At 40.6% G+C, this 20,433-nt stretch overlaps 1 protein-coding gene across 6 annotated transcripts in view; it reads right to left on the bottom strand.

Moving 5' to 3' along the window:
* The window catches only part of LOC111867347 (ran-binding protein 3), a 68,616-nt gene that overhangs the window by 17,437 nt on the left and 30,746 nt on the right, over positions 1-20,433 (bottom strand). For all 6 annotated transcript variants that reach the window (XM_033752649.1, XM_023857116.2, XM_023857118.2 and 3 more), the window contains 4 exons: positions 8,994-9,059; positions 5,011-5,097; positions 4,761-4,925; positions 638-805 (listed from right to left, as the gene is read on the bottom strand). In XM_033752649.1, the coding sequence (XP_033608540.1) occupies positions 638-805; positions 4,761-4,925; positions 5,011-5,097; positions 8,994-9,059 (486 nt within the window). The remainder of the gene's footprint in view (positions 1-637; positions 806-4,760; positions 4,926-5,010; positions 5,098-8,993; positions 9,060-20,433) is intronic.

Below are 20,433 nucleotides of genomic sequence, written 5' to 3'. Positions count from 1 at the left end.
GTATATCAAAAAGGAGTCTACTTTACTGGCATAAAAGTGTTCAACAATCTGCCACAAAGTATTAAAAACTTGGGCAATGATACTAAAAAGTTTAAATCAGAGTTAAAGAATTATCTACATGCTCATTCCTTCTACTCTTTAGATGAATACTTCAATGTAAATAGAGAATGATGTAAAATTAAGTTATATTAATTTTTAAGCTAAAATTGCCTGTACTTATGTATGTAACCTTTTGACTTGTTCTGTATCCAAAGGTACTAACCTGCTTAGGATTTATAGAATGTAAATAAATTCAATTCAATTCAATTCAATAGCACACATGTATATGCAAGTATAAAACAGCAGTTTAAGATACATACAATAGGTATGGCCATGTAATGACCTTCTAAAGGCCAAACATGTAATTGAATAAGACATGTGTTATCTACAGGGTAGTATGAAACAAAGAGGAAGAAAGTTTCACATTATAAGACTGTGTGATGGCAATTTTATGATTTGTGACAGTTTATCTTTCTTACTTACTTGTGACTTGGATCTGTAAAGAGTTATGTGAAAGCACTGGCTGTCTAGAGTAGTATAATAAACTTATCATATATCAGAAAATACAACATGGTACTCATATTTATGACTGAAATACCTTTGTGTTCAGCACAACCCTGAGACTTCCTGTTGCCCTTATCACAACTCGTGACTGAACTCCACCACCTCCCGATCCACCATCTTTGTCATTGAGCCGAAGAGTGCCTCGTCCAAGCTCCACCCATGTGCCAGTGGCTTTGTCAAATGCAAACAGCTTGCAGTTCATCTGCATGAACCAGGGAACACACAGCATAAAAACTGTATTCTCCGCAATTTGAGAAACTCAGTAGTCCTTAAAGGGGAGTTAAAAGGTAACAAGTATGGACATTTCCTCATTTAATATGTTATGTAATTACACTCTGTTACATTCCGCAACACACTTATTTAAATACTACAAACAGCATGCTGTTACTGCAGAAAAACATCATGAATCAAATTCACAAAAAAAATCTTCAATCTCAGATCTCCATTTACATGTTGCGCCCATCTTGTTTCCTCGACATGGCTATGCATTTTATCTGACACATTTAACCANCTTCAAGGCGTACCATTCACTGCTCAAATACTAAACAACCTGCTTCCATTACCGAGATACAGGGCGCTCATATTATAAGGTAAGGTTATAAAACCACCTTTTAAGATCATTTTAGTGAAAGTTTCATGTTCCTATCTCATAGAATTTAAGAACAATGATGAATAAATCATTTTCGAGCAAAATTTAAATGGCCAGCTGAATATATTACCGCCGGAGACGCGGCCGCGGAATTTAAATGACCACGCCAAAGGGTTAAATGGATAGTATTCCTGTTTCATATTTAACTCTTCATGGGTCCTAAGAATCAAGAACACTTGAGACTTAAAATAACCTAAGCTTTCCTACACGCTTGAAAACAGACCCAATCTGTTCATTTGAATGTTACCAACTAACAAATTATGTGAGATGGATGAAGTTACATGCTTCCTTGCACCCTATCACGTATAGCCTGTGCATAGTATAATCAACTGATCCCACGATTTTTCCATATATATATAAAAGCCTAATGCCATGGTCTTTATTCTGTCCTTATTCTATCATTACCCAGAAGTCACTGATGTCAGCAGTTATGACTGTGATGTTCAGGCAGCAGTGGGGAGTACCTATGCTTCAGCCAGCACTGCAGCCTCAACATTTCTCAAAAATAAATTTCCATTGGAAAAAGCATGCATATTCAGTGAAACTGTGACTTTTTTTTATTGCTAGTCGGGTGGGACTAAGTCCCTTGCACTGTGGCCACTTCTGACCTATTGTACCAGCCCCAGATGATAGGTGAGGGTGATTGTGGAGCAATTGGTGGAATGAAGATTGGCAGGGGAAACCGAAGTACTCGGAGAAAACCTGCCCCAGCACTACTCTGTCCATCACAAATCCCACTTGACCAGAGCCGGGATCGAACCCGGGCCACCGCGGTGGGAAGCCAGCGACTAACCACTTGAGCTACTGAGCGGCCAAAACTGTGACTTAATGTATATAAGAGTGAATCAATGGAGTGTATCTGTGGAAACTGTTGCCAAAGATGGGAACTGTTTATTTTGAGGGTTCTCTACATTTAGTGCATTTGAGATAAGTCACATTAATGCACGACTGCATACGAATACACTGGAAAATTAAAAAAAAAAGTACAGGAGAAAAAACTGAGCGTATGGTGGTAATGTAGAAATAATTCCTATCACTGAATTTCTGAAGTGTAAGTATGTGTTTGTTTTGTATCTGAAAGCCAAATAACTCAACCACTGACTATTATAGTTAGTCAAGCTGCAAGTGAAAGAAATACTGTACCTGTTGATTAGTGACAAACCAGACAATGATCATTATAACAATCTGTTCTGGGTCAAAGAAACAGGAAGTTTAGGTATTTTTGATCATTGTTTTTGTAGCAACATATGTCAAAAACATTTCCTCAGGATACTGGCACCTTAAAGTTTAGCATGTTAATAGAAATACAAGGTTCTATTGGAAAGTTCCCTTACTGTTATTGTTGTAATTGCCTTGGTGAAAGAAGTTGTAATATCATGTGTGAAGACGATCACAAAGAACATACAGAATATGAAACAAGAAGTAAAGAGGGAAACTGGGCATTGAGATAATGATAATGCTGCATTATTATCATTATCATTTATTATCATTCAACAATCCATACATACAGGTATTACAACCATTCACACAAGTTACAGCCAGCTTTAGCTGGAACCAAACTGCTGATAAGAACTTTGAGGAGATGAAGCCTTTATGTAATTTTCAAAAACCACCACATAATCTTAACAAAAGTGCTGAAAAAGACTACTTCGACATGTTCTTCACAAATCAGAAATCTGTGCTTGACCATCCCATGCCATTTCTTACAACCATTACATTTCATGACACTGTTACATGATTGAGGCGCAATCTATTGTGTTTGAAACAACCAGAACTTGTGGAGCATACTGCCATTTTCTTCCCCAACAGTGTTGCACCCAGCCCTCTTCATGATGTGCAAAGCCTGCTGCAAGCATGGGGTGATTTCCTCAGCCAACCCTCTTGTTATTGGTGGTACTTCATTCTCCTTCTCCAAAGGAGCTTCACTATGCTGTCTGGGCAGACTACCACACTGTCATCACTTGCCTCATGAACAGCAGAAGCATGCTGAGCTTGGTGGAACTTAAACCGAGTACTAAACAGGAAAAAGGGTCGCAATGTTTCATTTCTATTGATGTTTTGTACCTGCAGGGCATACTGATCATGTTACAGAAAAATTTCTGAAACACACCTCACAGCACAATGAAAGAATAAAAGATCATTACTAATTTCCCTACAACCCCATGATGTTTTATAATTTGTGTTTGCTGTGTTAAAGATGCACTGACAACAATTTCAAAAGCCACATAATTTACATCAGACATTATGGGTACCACCAGTGTCTAGAATGTTTGTGGACATGTGACTTCTAGCTAAGAAATGGTAATTCACTCTTTCCATCTCTAGTCAACATCTAATCTGGAAGACAAGTCTTCGCCCTCCACTAATATTTACCTTTAATATAAATATATTAGCCTCATTTTCTTCACTTATATTGAGGATACACCAAAAATAATATCAATGACCATATACTTCACACTGTATGCCATGAGTACTAACCTACGTAGGGAAGTCAAAAATTATCCGCACTGTTGTTTTTCCAATCCATATATACAAAAGTAGGGGCTGAACAAGTACTTCATTTTTCTACATAGTCTCCTCCCTTTTCGATGCACTTGGTCCAGCGGTCCAAAAGCTTGCGTATTTCCTCCACGAAGAAGGTTTTCGGTTGGTCGCGCAACCATTTATGCACCGCTTCCCCCACTTCTTTGTCCGTAGAAAATCAAAAACCTCGTAAAACATCTTTGAGCGGACCAAAGAGATGATAGTCGGAAAGGGCAAGATCTGGGCTGTAGGCAGGGTGTTCCAGCACCTCGAAACACACATGGTTAATGGTTTCAACGGTATGGCCGTCCTTGTGTGTGTGTTCATTGTCAAGCAACAATAACACTTTCTTCGACAATAGGCCTCGGCATTTGGTGCAAATTCCTGGCTTCAGATTGTTGGTCAGCAAATCACTGTATCTTGCACTGGTGATCGTACACCCTTTTTCCAGGTGGTCTTCGAGTAAGGGCATTTTTGAGTCCCAAAAAACGGTTAGCATCACCTTTCCCACGAAATATTGAGTCTTGAATTTCATCTTCGTTTGCGATCCTGGGTGTTTCCATGCCATACTCTGGCTTTTGGATTCTGGCTCATAGTGATGAACCCACACATGAATTTCAGCCCCTGACACACCTTCCAATCAGAGAAATCAGATCACTATTCTTTGTTAATCATTGGTGCACACTGCTAGCAGAGCGGCCATGTTTACACTGTCACAGCATCAAGGAAAATGATGCGATCAAGGTAAAACTTCGATCACGTGACCACAGTAGTACCAACTCTAACAATGCATGTGTAGGAGGCAGTGTCACAAACCTAAAGATGTGTTATGGAGGAACTGCAGATAATTTCTGACTTACCCTCGTACAACCAAACCTTGCATGGCTATAGGTAATATTTAGCTCAGCTTTTCTAATTAGAAATTAATTATGTCTCAAGTCACCTACTAATCTAAAAGATAAGTTCATGAGGCCTTCACATTTACCTGCAGTACATTGGCCTCATCTTCTTCCCCGGTGACTATGGTAACTTGTTCGTATTTCCGTTTCACTGCTCTTGCTTCTTCATACTCCCTTGCTGCCTCAGTTAAACTCTTGCTAGGTTTGTCACCAATATCATCAGTGTTAATGTTATCATTATGGCTACCCTCCTATAAACAAAATTCATTACTGTTAACCTCTGTGTTGAGTTTAAACATTACATTCAACTCAGAGACTATTAAACACAAAACTTACACTGATATGGTCTTTCTTAATGACAGATGTAAACAACATTTCTGAGGTGCCATTTGTTGCTGCAGAAGTGCATACAGCAGATACATTCTGCAAAAATACCACAATTATTAATTACAATGAGAATAACACTCCAAAAATTCAACCCAACATGCTGATTGTGGGAAAGGCTATGTCTGAAGCACAAGATTTCTGGACAGGGTGATGTAAAGCAGGAGCAAAATTCCTGGCACCACCACATATACTAGCTTGCAAGGTCTGATAGGAACCTTGATAAAATGACTACAGAAGTTTTGGTGAAGCTCTGAAGGGCTCAGCAAGCTTACAGCAGGTAATATTAGCTGGTCTCAAAAGATAGAAGAATGTAATAATAATAAATCAGAAATGTGAAAATGTGAATGTTGCTTCACTTAATAGGAACGGGAAGCTATAACAAAAACAAAGAGGAAAGTTGTGTAAGATTTGAGGTTTTCACGACATTCTTCAGAGATGAATATTGATATGAGTGTGACTTAATGTGGGAACTGCCCACATTCAAGCAAGTGTGACAACGCAAGCGTCATTGCTTAGCAATGACGAGTAAACAACGGTTGCTAGGCAGAAGCAAGTAAACAGCGGTTGCTAGGGAACTTATAAACACAGTAACCGGCAATAGCAGTACCTATTACGCAACCGTTTTCTATATGTCCGATTCTAGGCTACATAAGAAGATACACTGAGTTACAGTGACAGTCTAGTTCTACCGTTCTTCAATACCAGTTCAGTGTTCGAGCAGTTCACTATTGTTATCCGTCTGTGTATATTGTGCCTAGCAACCGTTGTTTACTCGTTGTTGCTAAGCAATGACGCTTGCGTTGTCACACTTGCTTGAATGTGGGCAGTTCCCACATTAAGTCACACTCATATCAATATTCATCTCCGAAGAATGTCGTGAAAACCTCAAATCTTACACAACTTTCCTCTTTGTTTTTGTTATAGCTTCCCGTTCCTATTAAGTGAAGCAACATTCAAAAAGAGACAAAGCAGTATACATTAAGGATACAAAATTTAAGGGTGAGACAAAGAAATATAAATAAATCAAGTAGTTTCCAACAGAGTTGTTGTCCCAGGTTTAACTGATAAGTGCACTGCAAGAAAAACATGTGAGAGACTTATTGCATGTGTGATTTTGCATCACTGACAGCATGGCACTGTGACTAAAACTGAATGTTTTAGAGTGTTGCCATGACATAACTGCTGCTGCTATTTCTGGGGTACCAGAAAAGCTAGAGTAATCCACATCAAGTGCTGAAACATGGAACTCCATCACAGAAGCCCAGATGTATTGCTGAATCATTCACTACTTCATTTCATTCATTCATCAATGGCTCTACAGCCCTTTGTTGAGCTCTGGCCTCTACTTCAGTTTTGTAATCTTTTTTACAGACAGTAGGACTCCTTGGACAAGTGATCAGAACATTGCAAGGCTGCTATCTACACACAGGACAACACAAACAGAATAAATGCATATGCAAGCATCCATGCTTTGAGTGGGATTCGAATTCACAATCCCAGAATTTGAATGAGCGAAGAAAGTTCATGCCTTAGACTGCATGGCTACTGTGATCAACGTTACTTCATTTATCTGGCTTCAGCATCTATGATACAGACAGTAAGCTTGATGATGACACAACCAACACCACAGACTGGTATGCGAGCATGTGTATGTCACATCCCATCATAACTCACAGATACGAGGGGGGACCCAAAAATAACCGGAACTGACCTGTTGCGCGCGCATGCTTTGTAGTTACAAGTTGTGCTGCTAGGTGGTGTTAGCTGGGGGTCTCCCGTGACTGTTAGTGAGCTGGCGTCAGTCTGAGTTAAGTGGTTTGTCTGTGGTGCTCTGTTGTGTGCGTTCCTGTTTCAACCCTTTGGCGATTAGTGAGATGGCCGACCAGAAGGAACAAAGAGTGTGCGTGAAATTTTGCTTTCTGTTAGGGAAAACTACAGCCAAGACTGTTGGGATGCTTCGGCAAGCCTTTAATGATGATGCTTTGGGGAAATCACAGGTCTACGAGTGGTTTTCCCGTTTCAAATCTGGCAACATGTCAACAGAAGACATGCCACGCCCTGGGTGTCCTTCAACAGGAAGAAATGATGAAAACATTGCCAAAATCAAACGTGCAATTGATGAAGATCGTCGAAAGACCATTGACCAACTTTCTGAGGAAACGAACATCTCATGGAGCACGGTCCAGCGAATTTTAACCGAAGGTTTGCACATGAGACGGGTGTCTGCAAAATTTGTTCCTCGCTTGCTCGGAGATGACCAAAGAGAAAACCGCGTGAATGTTTGCCGCGACTTGAAGAGTGAAGTGCAGAACGATCCAGAATTTCTTAAAAGAATTGTGACTGGCGATGAGTCTTGGTGCTACGGGTACGATCAAGAATCAAAGCAATCATCAAGCCAGTGGAAAACTCCAACTTCACCACGAGTTCCGCCAAAGAGTTCATTCCGCCAGGACAAACAGTGAACCAACATTTTTACCTGGATGTGTTACGAAGATTACGAGAGAGTGTGCGACGAAAACGGTCCGAAATGTGGAGAAATGGGAACTGGTTGCTTCACCACGACAATGCTCCAGCCCACACAGCTTTGACGGTCCGACAGTTTTTGACAAGCAACAACACGGTGATTGTGCCTCATCCACCTTACTCACCCGACCTGGCTCTGTCGGACTTTTTTTTGTTTCCACGGATGAAGAGAAGTCTGAAAGGAAAGCGATTCCGTAATGTGGATGAAGTCAAAGAAAACACGCTAAAGGCTTTGAACAGTATCCAGCCTCAAGAATTCCAGCACTGTTTTGAGCAGTGGCAAAAGCGTTGGGACAAGTGCATTAATGCACATGGACAATACTTTGAAGGGGACTAATATACAGTTCAATAAAAATGCAAAAATAAAAAATAACAAAAATAAATTCCGGTTATTTTTGGGTCCCCCCTTGTATGTCCAGGGGTGTAGATGCCACTTTGTCTACAGCCAGATCAACACAAATTCTCCATACTTCATGAGATTTCAGGTTCTGGTGGCAGTGACTATGAATGGTACTATCTTTTGGGATGTAACAGTGTGCAGTCTCGTAGCAGTTTACTGAGGTATTCAAGGAGTGTCCAGCTCAATCTTCAGAGCAGCAAAGTAAGATTAGAAAGCAAAGGAAGTCATACAAGAACTGGAACAAAGGCAAAGGTAAAGCTCTCCCTGTATCAAGCTGTGAAGGTCTATAGGGTTGTGAGACGTCAAGGCTCCCATATTTTATAGACAATCGGCTCACAGATGGTGATGAGGTTGTCAGCCTCACACACCGGCCATTTACCCCCAGGAAGATTCCTGGTACTCATTTCTGTTAGGAGCTGAGTTGACCCCAGGGCTATAGTGCAGCTGCAAGGATCAGGACAATTGAAAAACCCAATGACCTCATTGGGAATCAAACCCACAACCTTCCAACTTGTAGCACAGTGCCTCAACCAACTACACTACCATGTGATATCAAGTGTGTTAGGAGCCCTAATATAACCAACAGGACTAAGGAAAAAAGCGAAAGGCTAGAGGACCAATCAAAGCCATGGGTCAGTTTTCAGAGGAAAGATATAGTGGAAGGACTGACAAGTGTAACAAACAAGAGGTATGCAGGCCTAGAGAACATGAGTGCTGACTGTGCAGAAGGAACAGTATAAAGGATAAAAACAATATAATTTCATAAACAGCAGCAACGAGCAATCTTCCATGACCATTTTTAAGATACATTACAGCAAAATATTCAACAGTACAAAGTAAAACCTTCCTGCAATGCAGGAAGGTTTCTGTATGCCTGAACTTTGTGTGACTGAATTACTGTTTCAGACATGTTGCCATCCATGCAATCCATCATGATGGCCCACCTGTTGAGAAACACTGGCCAACAATACAACAAAAATGAGACATAACTGAAGGAAATCCGGCTTACATTTGAAGTTTCTGTTGCCTCAGCTGCTTTACTTGCTACATCTGTGGTTTCAAGATTCACAGCCTCCTGAAACAAAGAAAGAGAGAAAAAAAAAAACAAAGCTGTAGATCAAATTGACTTGGTGCATCCTGGTCTGTCACACTAGTAACAGTATAAAAGATTATTAACACTGTCCAGGGCGACTGATAAATGAAAGATTAAAAAACAACATTTATCAATCACAGTGGATGACATTAATAATCTTTTATACTGTAGATCAAACTTTCACTGTACAATGTACACTAAACTTTAAGTTACGTTTGCACTATAAGGCACTGAACATTTTATCCCATTATACTCCACAATACAACCCTAAACTGAGATAGCTAGGTCAGTAAAGTGACTGACTACAGGTTGGGATAGCTGGGGTTTGATTCCTGGCAGAAGCAAGAGCTTTCTCCTCTCAACGGCATCCAGGCTAGGTCTGAGGCCCAACCAGCCTCCTACCCAATGGGTACCAGGGGCTCTTTCACCATGGGTAAAGCAGAGTGTGAAGCTGACCACACACCTCTATCTAGTGCTGAGGTCAATAATACTGGAGCTACAACTCTACTCCCCCATACATCTTCATGGCATGGTGTTTAATTAATTAAGCACAGGGACAACTTTGCCTCAGCTTATTGAAACCCCTAATCCATCTAAACCACAATTTCCTGGCTCAGAAACATTAATGCAGACTTACACCCCTACCTGTAAGGATGGGAACAGAAAGCAAGATTTGAAGCTTTCATGACAAATAAATGTCCTAAAATTTTCTTACAGCAATCAGCTGTGTCAACAATGAGCTTGAAACCAACGTTTCAAGAGATATCCTCCATCTCCATCACCAGGGTCGATGTGGTGAATGACCATACAAACCTGATGTATATACAAATAAACACACCAGTCAGTCACATGATGTCTCATCCTACTGGTGCATCATAGAGCAGGACAGCGAAGTCAAATCATGTGATCACCCCCATCTGACTCTAACCTATCACAATGTTGCTTAATGTGGTGTCCTGGCTGTCAATTTGTCTTATTTGTAGTATGCTCTTCCCTGTGTTTTCTGTTCTGTCCAGTATAACATGAATTTAAGATCGGTACGATGACAACTATAAAATTAAACTTGATCAGAAGTAAACAAAATGGGTCCTGTCACCTCATGCTATGATACCAGTAAGTGTGAGCCTATTCACAATGACTTTTTACTTTAGCTATAAAAACATACTGTGACATGACAGCTGAAAGGTGTAACAGTGGAGAAAGTAGCGACAGCCGTTGCGAGATAATGCCACCGTAAACATGTTTCCACAGCAACAAATCAACACACAACAATAGAGGAACTAGTGAAAATGGTGTTTAAAAAATAAATGGCATAACCTCAGGAATGATCATGAGCCCCAGCTGGGGCTTGACACCAAGACAGACAGACAGACTGACTGACTGCCAGTTGCAATGTGACTTTGACTTTGACCTGACTTGACTTGACTCAGGAATGAGTTCATCATATGTAGGTAATAAAAATAGTTTATATCAACAAAAGTCCAGAAATGCATGGTTTCCGAGTTAGGCTCTCTAAAACCGCTGAACGATAAACTGAATTTTGTTAACTCCTGTCATCCACTACATTATTACAGCCGTGGTATCAGTGCGACAGTGTACAGTAATTCTGTGTTAAGTGTGTAGTGATTGCAAATTGTTGAGATGATGTTCTCAAATCAAGAGCTAGCCAACATGCATTTCTTGGTTGGTTTGGCAGACGGTAATGCTTTAGTGGCCTGTCACTCATGCCAACAAAGGTATCCAGGAAAAAGATGTCCAGATAGGAAAACATATCAAAGTATCCATCACTGCTTTTGTGAACATAGGACTTTTGCACCTCGCGTTGTCAACAGACGATAATCAAGGTCTATGACAAGGATATTCTGGATGTTGTGAATGAAACTCCTGGAATCAGCACATGACAGGTATAAGTGTAAGCTGGTGTCGTCATTCGACTGTCTGGAGAGTGTTGCAACAAGAGCAGCTGTGTCCTTACAATCGGCAGCATGTACACACATTGTCATTACAAGACTATCTCGTGCAAATAATGTTCTGCCGGTGGTTCTTACAACAGCGTGGTAAAAATCCTAACTTCCATGCCTTTGTGATATTTATGGATGATGCACAGTTTATAAGAGATGGCATCCAGAATTTTCACAATCAGCATCTGTGGGCAGATGAATATCCACATGTGATTCTTCCATCACATCACCAACAGCAGTTCTCCATCAACATCTGGGACGATACTTGTGGTCATAATTTAATCAGAACCCATGCTCTTCTAAACAGGCTTACAGGGAGGAATTAAAAAGCAATTTTTTGAAAACAACACGCTTGATTTCTTGGCCAATGTGCCACTGCTCATTCAGCAAGAACTGCACTTCATGCAGGATGGTGCTCCCACACATTTCAGTCTCACTCCCCACGAGTACCTGAATCAAAAGTTTCCTGGTCAGTGGATAGGCAGAGGTGGACCATTTCCTGGCCTCCATGCTCACCATGATCTGTAGAGTGTGTGAATCACTGAAACTGTTAATAATTACGTGTACTTATGAGTTAAAACTCTACAAAGACTCGCCAGCAAGCACCTTTCACACACCTCATGAATCCATTACCAGTGTAGCAAAGTCAGTGAGTCACGCAGCTTCAGCATAGTTGATGAACTCACTAACTTGTGCAAACTCAGGCACTAAGACAGATTCCACAGCTGTGTGCAACCTGTGGAGACTTACCAGATGATGCACTAAGTACATGGAAGTGTGTCCAAAGCAATAGTAAAAGACTGGCATACAAAGTTCTACCAAAGTCAATAATCAACTATGGGCATGCCCCAACTTTGAGTGCCAGGTCTTACCACAGTGTCTGCCTATACCAGGGGTGGGGGAACTTTTTTACTTATTACCCCAAAATATATTTATTTACGCTGACATTACCCCCTTGATTTGAAAGAGAGAAAATCATAGATTATTCAAATTCAAAAGGTTTATTGAATCTATTTATGTGGAGAATACAATTATAAATATAAAAAGTATAAAATAAATGCGATAAAATACGAGTAAATTAATATCCTCATTATGAAACAAAAGGTTTTCTTAGAAAATTTTTTTCACTTCAGGTTTTGGAGAAATGATGTTTCATTTTTGATACAATAACATCAAAATTGGGACATTTTGATGTCAGAGCAATTTGCATACTGTCTTCGGGGTCCAATCGATTTCTCTGCTTTGTTTTTATGTTCAGTAGAGTGGAAAATCCTTGTTCGCAAAGGTAGGTTGTTGCAAAGGGCAGCAACTTTTTGACTGCCTCCTCATGTGCAATTTTGAAAGCATTTGCAGCTCTTGACATCCAAAAATATGACAGATCTGCTTTGTTTTCAAATTCAATACGTGCTTCATTATTGGATCGAAGTTCAAGAAGTGCCTCTGCCAAACCTTGAGGCTCTTCTGGTACACCAGCAATTTCACATTTAAAGGGATCTACAACCCAACTGACATTATGTGAATCGAGATCTGGAAAGTAATCATCGAACCGCTTTTTGAGTTTGGTAAGATGCCTTATAACTGTGTCCTTGATGTCGTCAAAAGTAATATTTTCACAATCTTCCAAAAACAAAGCCAACCTTGAAAAGGCAGCAATCTTGTTTTGTTCTGCTTTCTGTCTCCAATATAAAAGCTTTGATCCAAACGCTGAAATCTTTTCTCTGGCTGAAATTATATTGATGTTTTTTCCTTGCAATTCTTTGTTCAATGCATTCACATACTCAAAAATGTCAGCTAAATATGCGAGATGTGCAACCCACGAGGAGTTTGTAAACTTATCTGCGAGAACATGCTTTTGATCAACCATAAAAATTTCAAGTTCAGTTTTGAGAACCCACACTCGGTTCAGAACATTTCCACGTGACAGCCACCTCACTTCTGTATGATAAAGTAGGTCTGTATATTCAGCCTCCCCATCTGTACATAATTCACGAAATAGTCGCGTGTTTAGTGCATGTCCTTTGACGACATTGACAACGTTGATAACATCATGCATGACGGCTTCCAGTGCAGGTTCCAAACGTTTCACAAGCAGTGCCTGGCGATGGATCATACAGTGGTTAACTTCAATTTTTGGATTTTTCTCTCTCGCCAAAGCCGAAAAACCACTAACATGACCCAACATAGCTGGAGCTCCATCAACAGACAAAGCAATGCAGTCTTCCCACTTTAAATTAGCGTTATTAAAGTATTCATTAATTTTATTGAAGACATCAATTCCACGAGATCGCAACTCGAGGGGAGAACAAAACAACTCCTCCTCTTCAATTGCATGTAAACCTTTGTAGCGAACATACACCATCAGCTGCGAATTACTACTGACATCTGTAGTTTCATCAAGCTGAATAGCAAAGCATTTACTCTCTTTTATTGAAGAAATAACTTGTTCCCTCACATTTTCTGCTAAAATAGAAATTCTTTCTTTCACAACTTTTGCAGACAAGGGCACTGAATTTAGTTTCGCAGCTTCTTTCTGACCACACATAATCTCTGCCATTTTCAAAGCTGCTGGTTTAACCAATTGCTCACCAATAGTATGTGGTTTCTTGTTTCGGGCAATCAACCAGGCCACTTCAAAGCTGGCCTTTGATGCTGAAAGTTGATCGAATGTACTTCTCAAGTTGCTGTTCAGTCTTTGTTTTTTGACAGACATTTCCAAATTTACAAAGTATTCCCGCGGTTTGGAAGACAGGTGTGGGTGCAAATTATTCAAGTGTTTCTTCAATTGACTCTTTTTGAAAGATTCTGCAGTCAGTACTTTCAAACAGACAACACACTGTGGTTTCATTATTCCTTTGTCTTCTATTTGTGTAAACCCATAATTGAGGAACTCTTCCTGGTATATTCGTTTTCTAGTTGATGTCATCTGAGGGGTAAAAAAGACAGTGATTCAAAAAGTTTTAACTCTTCAGCACACGCGTTTCTTATAGTTACACGAGGACATGCGTAATGTGGAGGAAACCTCCGCATGTACAATATGTGTAAGTCAGTACTGGAGGCCGCGCCATAGCTCAGGCGGTTAGTTGCACATGTACTATAACACGAAATTACCGATTCAGTGTGACAAGATCAAACTGCTACTACTGCATATAAATGATAGTGCGTCAGTTTCATGAAAAACTTCATTTCGCTTGCTTATTAAATAATGAATGAATGAATTTATTGATAGTAAATCCTTGCTAACAAGACACTATCTTACCTTGATCGTCGAAGTTTTTGAGCATAAGATAAAACAATAGGTGACTAGGCCAAAATGACATATACAAGACGTGTGCTTCTGCTGGCTGCCGAGCCACAACTAACGCTATAGTCCACAACATGCTGGGTGCGTTTATCTATAGAAGTGTTTAGTGATGACGTCACGCTGCCATGATGGACTCTTAAACAATTTCTGTAGCAGCCATTGTTACGGATGATTATGCGCCTGAAGAAAAATTTCTGTCGTAACAAGGAATGCATTTTTTACATAATTTCATTTATGTCTATTGAGTCCTCATTACCCCCAAGAATTTCATTTTTACCCCACCTGGGGTAATTTACCCCGGTTCGCCGACCACTGGCCTATACTGTATCCTTCAAGATGGCAAAAGTTTGTCATTTAAGGCCACAGCAGAGGACCTCGATACTAAGGCACAAATGACACATTTCATAATTCATAATATCAGGCACCAGGTCACTGGTTTTTTCAATTGACCTATTCCTTCCAGCTGCATTGTGGCCCTGGGGTCAACTCAGCCTCTAAGAGAAATGAGTACCACGAATCTTCCTGAGAGCAAAGGGTGGATGACAACCTCACCACAATCTGAGAGCCAACTGCCTAGAATATATGGAAGCCTCAAAGTTTCACAATCCTATGGGCCTCCACAGCCTGTTACAGGGATAGCATTACCTTTTTATATGAAATGTTAGTTCAACAGCTATACAGTGACACTGTGGAGCTACATAGATCGTACCTTCTCTTTGGGGCTGAAGAGTGTGCTAAGCAAGCAAACAAGCAGAGTCAGCTGAGTGAACTGATAAAAGCAAATCCTTTATTTTGCTTGCTGCTGACTTAGACTTTGGCCCTGAAGATAGACACAATACACTCCTCCAAACACTTGTGAACTTCTACTAGACTATATGGCATCCCATCACTATCATGAGAACATCAAAGCTCATATGAAGTTCTTCATTATAAACTAATCTGTATGCTAGATATATGGCTATATTATCTGCTTGTTATGCCTATGTGGGTCACATGTGTACAGAATGGTAACCCCTCACCACTGGTTAAACTGGCCACCTAAACATGTACAATTTGTAATGTAAACTAATTTTACAACAGCTCTGGCTATATAATCCTTATACATATATGAAATGCAAACGCCTGTTATTGTCATTATGTACATTAACACACTGCTGGTAGTAGTTATGAATAGGAGCAGAAAATGGCTATGGAATGTATGCTAGAGTTGGTGCTGCACTGTTCTTGACAGCAACAATGGAAAGGACATGTTATTCTATTACACTCAGCATCCCTATCTCACAAGGGAATGGTCTGATCCGACATGTCGAAACCTGCCCTGATTTTTTTTTCACTGCAAGAGTACACACAACAAAATCCACTGTCAAAATTTTAGTTGCTAATACGCACTACAAGTATTTTTTAAAAATGTCTGAACATGGTCAATACTGTAGCCTGCCAGACCCTTGGAGAAATGTCCACCCCTAGCAGAGCCACAGCAGACCAGTACGCAACACGCAACACGGCTGACCGACAGCCTAGGCTTCCGGTGCATCGGTAGAGAGCTAACACAGCACAAATCCATTGTAATCTGACACATACACTTTAGTTTTTCCTTTGATAGTTACTCTGCAAGTGATTTACTATCCAGATCCAATGGTAGTTACCATTTTATTTTGCGGTACGTGTTAACAGTGTTTATACAGCTGTATCAATAAGCATATAGGCCTACTAATACTATTTTTATCTTTGCAAAGGTTCTAGAGTTCTGCCCTCTACAGTAATGTGGAATCCTATTAACGTTCTCAATCTTGCAAAGATGAAGTAAGGGTGGGGCGTGGAAACTTCCTTTTTTTCAAGGCGAATAAAAGAAAAATTACTGCTGATAGACAAAATTTATGTTTAGCTAATGAAAGAACATACTTTAAAGTTTTAAATCATGTAGTTTCAAACAAAATATCTTGAAGGTGGTGGCCACCGTTCTCTATGCACTGATGCAACCATTTTCTGAAGTTCCCCTCTGCACATTCCAACATGTGCACTGGAATTTGGGCTACTTCCTCTGCTGAATAACATTCTTCAGCTGAAGAAGGTTTGTGGGGCGATGTTTAAAAACCTCTCCCTTGAGGCATCCCCATAAAAAACACAGGGCGTTAGATCAGGTGAGTGCGCTACCCACGGGATGTCACCTCGAAGCGAGATGAGCTGTCTGGGGAACTTTGCCCTCAAAACTGTCATTGAAGCTCGGGCTGTGTGGGCCGTGGCACAATCCTGTTGGAACCAGACATTTCCTAGATGCATTTCTTCAAGAGCTGGTTTGAAAAAGTTTTTAATTATGTTCACATACTGCTGTAAATTGACAGTAACTGCATGATTGTCTTCTTCAAAAAAAAATAAGGGCTAATAACTCCGACTCTCGACAACACACACCATATACTGTCACCTTATCACTGTGAAGTGGCCTCTCATGGAGCTCTCTGGGATTGTTACCACTCCAATAGCGCATATTCTGCTTGTTGACATAGCCAGATAGGTGAAAATGTGCCTCATCACTAAGGGAAACAAGTGTGTCGGGGTAAAGTTTCCAATAACGTTTTGCACGCCGTTATTTGGTTCTGAAAATCACGTGGTGACAATTCTTGCACAACAACCATCTTATAGGGATGGAAATTAAGATGTTCGTGAAGAATTCGGTGCATTGAATGATTGGATATGTCTAGGGCGACTGCATGTTTGCGAGCGGAGTATCTTGGAGATCTCAACATCGACTGCTAAACTGCCTCCACATTTTCTGGCGTTGTAACGGTCTGTTGTCGTCCTGATGATTTTTTCACCACACTCCCGGTTGTCCTAAAGTTCTCAACTCACAAAACAATCGATTTCTGGTCGGGAACCGGACCTCTGGGCTTAATTCCGAAGTGAGTACGGAACGCACGCTGCACCACCATGTAGGAATGGTTGTCTGAAAAATAGGCTTCGACAGCAAATGCACGCTGCTCATTTGTCCACTTCATGTTTCCTACTGAGGGGTATTAGACAGAAACTTCCGCAACTGCTGCGTTCGCCGAGCCTATCCCCACTTTTCTGCGGCCTCTCTTCCCTTCACAATGCATCTTCACACAAAGGAAGTTTCTGCGCCCCATCCTGGATGAAGAACGTGATATGAAACCGAAATCATCGAATTCTCCTGAAGACATACATATATGTGATTTGCTAGTTAATTTCTTGGACATTCATTGTGATGATGTCAACATTTCGACAGAAACTGTGGAAACATTAGAAGAAATAGAAAATAACTCTGACAGTTCAGGAAGTTGTGATTCAAGTGAAGAAAGGTGTGCCGATAAGAGTACACAACAAGAATACCTTCCTAGGCCAAACCAACAAAAGACTGAAATAGATTTCAGTGACAAGGAAAAGGCCGTGAAATTTTGGTTCAGTGAAGGAGGGAAAAAACGCTTAAAGCTAAGCAGTGTGCAAAACCGATTCCGTTTTGTAAAATAAGGTGAATTGTACAACTGGAAGAAAGAATTACATGAAGAAAGATACATGCATCAAAATGAAACTCGGAAAAGTTTGAAAGAACGACTACTTGAAAGATTTAGAACTGCATGTGAGAGACAGTGTACCATTACCGATGGAAATCTACAAGACTGGGCTCTTCGAATCGCGAATGAGATGAACATTAGTGATTTCCAGGCTTCTTCAACCTGGTTAAGTAGATTTAAGAAATCATACAGAATTGGGAGTCGGAAGATTACAAAATTTATTTCAAGAAAACTTGTAGGAGATACCATTAATCACGAAGGCTATAGAGAAATTCGTAGCTGACGTGAAGACGAAGCTTGCTGTTATCCCTGCAAGTGCTGTGTATAATGCTGATCAGTCAGGTTTCGAGGAAGAACTGTGTGCCAAACGCACGTTATCATTTTGCGGTGAGAAACAGACGGAGTCAGTAGTGCAATCAATGAATGCTATGAATCATTCTTATACAGTAATGCCAGTGACAAGTATAAGTGGATTACTATTGCCTCATCTTTATATGTTCCTTCAGGAACCTCAAGGCAAATTGGGACCACAAATTAAAAAGGGGCTGTTTACTTGCAAAAATCTTATAATTGACGTATCAAAATCTGGCAAAATGGGAAGAGTAATTTTCAATATTTCATTTGAACAGTCTTCTTCTTACCCATTGCAGAAAATAATTCATTGCTTTTGTTGGTCTCTTGGCCAGGACATAATGACACCTCTGTCTTTCAGGAGGACGACCAAAAGAGTGTTGATATAATGAGAATTCCCCCAGGAACAACCAGTGTGATTCAACCACTTGATAAAGAATTTTTTCTACAGTGGAAAGCATTTTTCAGAAAATTGTCGGACAATATACTTTCTGATAGCTCTGCATCATTTCAGGTCTTTCAACGGAACAGTATCCTTAAACTTCAGTCATTTGCACATTACCAGTTTTCATCGCCACGTTTTATGAACTTGATAAAGTATGCCTGGTACGCAGCACGATATGCAGAACAACGACCAGGACCTTTTCTTACTGCATCCCAATTTTGTCTACAAAAAACTGTTACTCACTGCGAAGTGCCTGAATGCATTAACTTTTCATTTTTGTGATGGCTATAAAGAATGAATGAACTGCTTCATTGTGTTTAAATGGGTATTACAAACTATATACGTATGTGCATTATGTCCATTATAACTAAATTCTCAAGCAGAGTGATGCACGATCATTCGTCCTTATTACCCAAGGTCAAGCTTCCTCTTGTCTCGTCACAGCTGTTGCGAGGGCTAGGAGGGGTTGTACAAACCTCTGGTACAAGCGATTCCGCATACAGAAAAAATGAGTGACTTTGGCAATTTTTAAAAAATACTTGCAGTGTGTATTAGCAACTAAAATTCTGACAGTGGATTTTGCTGTGTACTCTTGCAGTGGTGGGGGGGGGACCAGGGCAGGTTTTGACATGTCAGGTGTTAATATGTTAATATGAGGGTAAGTCAATAAGTTACAAATGGATATAGAACTTAAACAAACAAGAGTACTGGTTTGAAATATGCTTTTATTTCTCAACACAATCTCCCTGTACATTGAGGCACAAGCCCCTGAAAACCAGCAGCACAAAATTCTTTGGGCTGCTGTCAGAACCAGGCGGTGATTTCCCTTTCTACAGTTCATCATCGGGAAAATGTTCAGCCAAAAGATGATGTTTAAGAGGGCCAAACAAATGGAAGTCGCTTGGAGCAAGACCCATCACCTGTGACAATTCGGGCTAGCATATTGTGTCCCTCATCATGGTAGTGATTGAGATGCTGTAATGCCAGACCCATTCTTGGCATTTTGTGTTGTGGGGTCAGCATGCGTGGCACCCATTGTGCACAGACTTTGTGAAAACCTAACCTGCCATGTGACTTCCATTTGTTTGGCCCTCTTAAACATCATCTTTCGGCTGAACATTTTCCTGACGATGAAGCTGTAGAAAGAGAAGTCACCAGGCACAATAGATCACTGTAGTTGCAGTGCAGGGGCAAGAAGGCCCACTCCTTATACATTCAATCATTCATTCAAGGGAAGTCAACGCCTGGTTCTGACAGCAGCCCAAAGATTTTTATGCTGCTGGTTTTCAGGGGCTTGTGAAATGATGGGACAAGTGCCTCAATGTACAGGGAGAAATAAATGTTTAAGTAAAAAAAAAGGTAAAGCTAGCCCTGTAACAGGCCATGAAGGCCCATAGGGTTGTGAGACGTTGAGGGTCCCACATTATCTAGACAGATGGCGGTAAGATTGTCAGCCTTACGTGCCGGCCGCGCTTTACTCCCCAGGAAAATTATTTATTTAATTCCTGGTACTCATTTCTGTTAGAGGCTGAGTGAACCCTAGGGCCATAGTGCCGCTGGAAGGATCAGGTCAATTATCCATTTGTAACTTACTTATTGACTTACCTATGTATAAATGCAGCTACCTTTGCAGAACATTACAAGGTCAAAGTATTGTGACATGTTGCGCAAAGCCGAGCCCCCCCCACACCAGCAGTGACGGCGGGTGAGTCAGCGCTCCCCTCCCACCCCTCAGCGGTAACGTAACGCTCACGTTACTACGGTAATAGGC

This window comes from Cryptotermes secundus, unplaced genomic scaffold (genome assembly GCF_002891405.2).
Source record: "Cryptotermes secundus unplaced genomic scaffold, Csec_1.0 scaffold65, whole genome shotgun sequence".
In the NCBI taxonomy this organism is placed as follows: domain Eukaryota; kingdom Metazoa; phylum Arthropoda; class Insecta; order Blattodea; family Kalotermitidae; genus Cryptotermes; species Cryptotermes secundus.
Note: the sequence above shows the minus strand (reverse complement) of the source record. Positions and strands in the feature narration are given on the sequence as shown.